This window comes from Silurus aristotelis (assembly GCF_946808225.1).
Source record: "Silurus aristotelis genome assembly, chromosome: 8".
Classification (NCBI taxonomy): Eukaryota; Metazoa; Chordata; class Actinopteri; order Siluriformes; family Siluridae; genus Silurus; species Silurus aristotelis.
The window spans coordinates 11,903,352-11,909,351 of record NC_139581.1 but is presented as its reverse complement, the minus strand read 5'-3'; the positions used below and the strand labels follow the sequence as shown (position 1 = coordinate 11,909,351).

The window sequence follows — 6,000 nt, the reverse complement described above, 5'->3', positions numbered from 1 at the left end:
GATGATATTAATAAAACATAATTCATTTGTAGTTTATGCACATTTACAACTGCAAGGCAAAACTAAAGAAACAATGACCTGACCTGAACCTGACCATTTCATGTGAGTTTTAAACATCGCATTTCACACTTATTCCACATTTGCTGTTATATTAACCTCCACTGTTCTGAGAAGATGCTTTACTAGATTTGGAGTGCACTTGAAATGCATTTGTGCTCATTCAGCCTTGAGAGTATTCGTAAAGTCTGGTCCAGATGTACGTTGAGGAGGTCTGGGGGCGCACTCAGCATTCCAAGTCATTTCAAAGGTGTTTAATTGAATTGAGGTCGGCGCTCTATAGAAGGCCACTCAAGATCTCCATCTCCAGCCCATGTGAACATTCTTCATGCTTTGTGCACAGGGCCATTGTCATGCTGGAGCAGGATTGAATCTCCCAGGTATAGTAAAGTGAAAATTCAAGGTCAGGTCACAGCAGACATTTCCGGCCTTATTTGATTTATCCCTAAACTGTTACCACAAAGTTGGAGGCAAACAGTTTAGAGATAAATCAAATAATGCTGGAAAAGTCAGCTGTACCAATTATTTTGTCCATATAGCGTATGATGAAAGCAATCTGTATTTTAAGTGGAAGAATAAATTCAGCCCAGAACCCCTGATCTCCGTTGGAGCTTCCTGATGATTTGATTGTGTTGTTTTATGCATACTGTTTATAGCATTTAAGAATGAACACTGTGCACTTTGATCAACACTGGAAAACAATATTGTATTTAGTTCTTAAACATTACACCTGATGCAGTTAATGAAAAAGTTTCACCATTATTAAGGTGATTATTGCCTCAGAAGTGAAAGCTCCTTTCTGCTGTTCACAGATGTTTGATTACAGCACCGGAGAGCTGCAAGAAAAATGTAATGAAATACAATGTGATTGGTGTGAGATGTGTGTAAGCGTGTTTCAGTGCATGCTCTCCCAGACGATGATGTTACTGAAGATGAATGAAGAAATGGATAAAAGTGATGCAACTTCTGAAAGATGAAAAATGTCTCTGATTCTGAGCAGTTAGCAATAAACAATTCATAAAGAGACAATTAAGAATTATAAACCTTTTTATTGTGCATGGTTCTTTCTGTAGATATCATGACTTTACAGATACACTTTTAGATACATATTTATGATTATACATTTCTGAATTCATAACGAACATTTTAAAGTGATATGTCTGGTACTATGTATAGTATAATAAATTCATTTTGGAATGTACGGGTGTATGAGGTAACTGCAACCATTAAAATTACATAAAAATGGTCTCATTTTTGTGCATATTTTTGTAGGTTTCTTTTTTTTTTGTCTCCTCCCATGGACCAAATGTAGAGTTCTACTATGGTGGGGGAGATGTTAAAATGGCACACTTTGCAATTACAGTTTTATCACTATCAAAAATAGGAATTTGGGTTTTTTTTTTCCTTCAGTGACAAATAGAAGACATCTGCAAACCACCTAGACCAAATCATGTAATTAAACCAAGACTTGCAAGGTACCTGTAGTTCTTAAATTGTCGTGACAGCACCAATGCCATAACCACTCACGACACTAGACCTCACAGCAAGATTGTCTCACTGCCATCCTGCAGCGTCGGCAATCTATCACAATGACTTTACATAAAGAAAAGGCAAACAATTCTGTTTCACAGGAAGTACATGTAGGATCAACACATTTTAGAACTGCTTTTTGCTTTCTTTTTTTTATTTTTTTCTTAGTTTCTCTGGAGATAATTAACCTTGATTTTTTGCATAAATTAAAAAGAAAAACCTTCAAATATGTGAATCAAACAAAGAAACGAATGAATAACATTGGTGAATATGAATACTTTTATACTCAGTATTGAGGAGAAAATGAATAATGGTAAATAGAAACAAAAATCAGAGAAATTAAGAAAACACTAGGCAGAAGAAATGGTTGATTTCCAATCACAAGTCTGAAATCATTACTCTTCAAATAAAAGATTTCAATAACTAGTTTTATGGTACTACAATTCAACACCCAAATACACAAGGGCTCGCACAATCAGAGTGTGTGCTCCATAAAACGCATCACAAGATCAAGACGCAGTCAGTACTGTTTTTTTTTTTGTTTTTTTTCTTCTCACTAAGGTGCAAAAATAACTGGATAAGCATACATTTTTTTGGGCTGGACAATATTTCAGAGCAAAGCAGCTGCATGTAAAATTAAGCTACAGTATAATTACATGATAATAAAAATAACTTTGACTGTGTTAGGTTTATTTTTTTCCTCCCCCCATAATCACTGATCTAACCCTATACCAACCCTAGATCTCAAATGAGCAGGTCCTTGCATCATGCTGTACAAAAATATACTACCATTTCTCTTGTCTTTTTTTGCATCCCTACACATTCTGCACATCAAAACAAACAAAAAAAAAAAAAAAAAAAAAAGGAAAAGTGCTAAATGAATGTTCTATAAGGTGAACATATGTATCAGTCTCCCTTCTCTCAGTGATGTCAAACTAATCTACGAGATAGAGCTCGGTCCCGTCAGGACCATTCGTATCGCATCCCCTACCTTTCTTCATCCCTTTCCTCTGTATTCACTGGCCCTCTAAATTCTGTCCCCTAAAAGCACGCCAGTGAGCGGCGCATCATGAAAAGCTTACAGACGAACAGCAGCCACTGCACCGGTGACCAGTGCAACAGCAAACGGCTCACCACCAAATTGTGCACCGGTGCACAAGTGAATGGTTCACCAGTAACTCACTGGGAAAGCACGCCCAAGCAATCGAACGAGTAGTGCACCAGTAAATAGCTCACCAACAAACGTGCACTCACGTGTAAACTGGGCACCAGCGCATCAGCAAACCGTCCACCACCACCAAATAACTCACCGGTGCACTAGCAAACAGTTCACCAGCAAACTGCACACCATCACCATGCCAGCTATGGAACACGGATCCAAAATCACATACTGGACAAATTATAGTTAAAACTAAAAATATAAATAATAAAAAAAAAAACCTATAGCTACACATATAAATGAATTATAAAAAGGGTAATGCAATGAACATTAAGCTTCGTTCCTAATCCCTCGGTAATAAACCTTCCAGATAACGAGAGAAAGAGAGAAATACTGTTCTTTCTAACAGCGCTGCACAGAAAGAAATGTTCGATAGCAGAGAGAAGGATATAAAAAAAAAAAAAAAAAAAAAAAAAAAAAAAAAAGGGAGTCGATGAAATAATTCTACGGCATCAGCTTCCTTGTCTCATCCTTTCCCTTTGCTCACCGTTTCCCTCAACGCACTCTGGTGCCGAGAACGAAACAGACGGAAAATTAAATGGACAAAAAAGAAAAACGAAACCAAAAACGACAGGATTTGGCCTTGTGGCGTCGGGGATCACTCAATGACGAGGTACTGGATGGCCACGGCAATGAGGATGGATGTGAGGGCGAGCAGGGCGATGATAAGGAGGGAGAACTGCTCGTCTGTGAGGCTGCGTCGAGGCTGCTGGATTTCGGCAGCTTTAGGCCCCGTGCTGCCGGATGAGCTGGGAGATTCGACACGAACAGGCAGTAAAGTGACACTGGGACTGTACGGCCCCATGATCTCCGGAGCATCCTGGCACTGGCGGATTGCACACACACGAAAACGGTATTCAGAGGATGAGCTCAGAGAGTAGAGGCGGAATAGAGTGTCTGAGCCCTTGTACATCTGAAAGGGAAGGGGGGAGAAAGAAAGAAAAAAAAAAAAGAAAAAAAAGTGAGACTATTTTTTTTTCTTTTCTTTCTTCAATAAAACCAGAAAGTTTAGGATAATGTTCATTATTTTACCGAATGTTAAAAATAAGTATTTATTAGGGGTGCAACAGTGCACAAATTTCACGGTTCGGTACATACCTCGGTTTTTAAGTCACGATTTGGTTCAATTTTGGTACAGTTAGGGGGAGGAAATGCAAAATCTTAAATGTCTTAACATCCTTTATTGTTATTAATATTAACAGTTAACATTTTAAAACAATTCTAAACAAAATGCCTGTTCGAATTTAAATAAATAAAGAAATTTAATAAATAAATTAATTAATTAATTTAATGCAATACACTTTAAATAGATTGATTGAGTAATCAATTAAACAGACACAATTTCAATTGTTTAAATTCGTTTACTTTTTTATATTTAATATTTAACTTTCTAAAAATATGTTCTTATTCCAACATACTTAAACAAATGTCTGCATTGATAAAACACGAGTTTATTTATTTATTTTTTTGTTTAATTTATTGATTTATAAATTAATCGATTGCTTTCATCATACATTCACTTCCTCTATATGCGGAATTGTCAGCAATTTATGTTTTTAAGAGAAATTCTTAAAGCTGTACATAAAAGGCAAAAGAAAAGTACTTTACCGAAACGGTTCAGTACGAATACATGTACCGTTACACCCCCGGTATTTATTGCATTACCACTGTAAATTACCACAATACATTAAATAATTATAGCAATATTGATGCATGCAATATATGAATTAAAGCAATATATAGAAAGGCTTCAAAAAGGCTTTTTACAATAGGCTTGCATTAAACATCATTTCCACATAATATTATATTATGACTTTGCTGAAACATGAACCAGGCAAAAGGCTCATAAAAAATTCAAACTCTGGAGGAAAGCAGGATAACTACGACAGCAACACTGGTACCTGTTTAAAGTCAGAATTTCCCTGCATGCACTGCAGGCAGTATATGATTGGATCTCCTTTCATAGGTGACAAAGATTCCCAACTAATCTCACAGGATTCATCCAGTCGTTCCACACGTGGTGCTAGACACAGACATACACAACGATGATAAAGTTCAATGCACCGTAACACACTATGAACAGGGGTCTAAGGTGAGAGAGAGCAGAAAATCTTACCTTTGAGTGGAGCTGGAGGTGAGCGGGGGGTGGTGAAGGTGTACACAGAAGAGAAGGGCCCTTCGCCCGCCTCGTTAAAGGCTTGGATGCGAAACGAATAAGAGGTAGACTCATTTAGCCTCTGCACTTTGTGAGTGTGGCAAGGTCCTTTATACAAGGATATAAACCTGTAGAGTGCCAGAGAAAGCGAGAAGCTAAGGTGTTTATTCCATACTAGATTAATCGATAAAGAAGTCATTGTACATAAGGTCTGTCGTATGTTGCGATTATTTATCTTTTACAGTACATCAGGCAAAAACCAATAGACCAGGTGTGTCATTTGATTTGATCCTGATTATCCATCCTCATCACCAGGGTGTTTTCAAGACTAATACTAATACTTTGGTTAAATTCTTTGTTCTTGCATGTCCAGGCCAAAATAAATAAATAAATAAATTACAGCTCATACTGTATGTGATGGATGACCGATAGTCTCACCTGCCATTTCTGTCCTCCATTTGGAGCTGGTACTGCAGTGAGTCTGTGGGAGAATTCTTGGTTGGACCATCTCCCCACTTCAGCCTGAGAGTCTGGTGGCTGAATGCAGTACACTCCAGCCGTGGAGGCAGAGGAGGCAACGGTTTTGTCTTTAGTTTAAAAGTGTGGCTAAAGGGACCAGCACCAAGGTTGTTCAGAGCCTGGACCCTTATCCTACACACACACACACACACACAGACACAGACACAGACACAGACACACACACACACACACACACACACACACACACACACACACACACACACACACACACACACACACACACACACACACGTCTTTATCTTAATGTATTTATACAGTTCATTTAACTTCACATTCGTTTAACCATGTATGCTACTGTGTTTATAATTAAACATGATAGAGTCTGACTAGATTTTGGATTACATCTGTGTCCCCGTTTTAATGAAGCTACATAATTTGGGTAACAGCATATCCATCTCATTGTGCACTAAACAGGTATAATGAACAGATCTAAAGACAAAAAAAACCCCACTGTCAGACATTTAGACAGTGAAGTAACTTTACATGTATTTGCATTAGA

The 6,000-nt window shown here is 37.7% G+C and overlaps 1 protein-coding gene across 10 annotated transcripts in view; it reads right to left on the bottom strand.

The window, feature by feature from the left end:
* Positions 1-1,086: 1,086 nt before the first annotated feature.
* The window catches only part of fndc3a (fibronectin type III domain containing 3A), a 68,230-nt gene continuing 63,316 nt past the window's right edge, over positions 1,087-6,000 (bottom strand). For all 10 annotated transcript variants that reach the window (XM_083548362.1, XM_083548366.1, XM_083548357.1 and 7 more), the window contains 4 exons: positions 5,400-5,612; positions 4,923-5,089; positions 4,708-4,829; positions 1,087-3,719 (listed from right to left, as the gene is read on the bottom strand). In XM_083548362.1, coding sequence (XP_083404488.1) covers positions 3,405-3,719; positions 4,708-4,829; positions 4,923-5,089; positions 5,400-5,612 — 817 coding nt within the window. In that variant the 3' untranslated portion in view covers positions 1,087-3,404. The remainder of the gene's footprint in view (positions 3,720-4,707; positions 4,830-4,922; positions 5,090-5,399; positions 5,613-6,000) is intronic.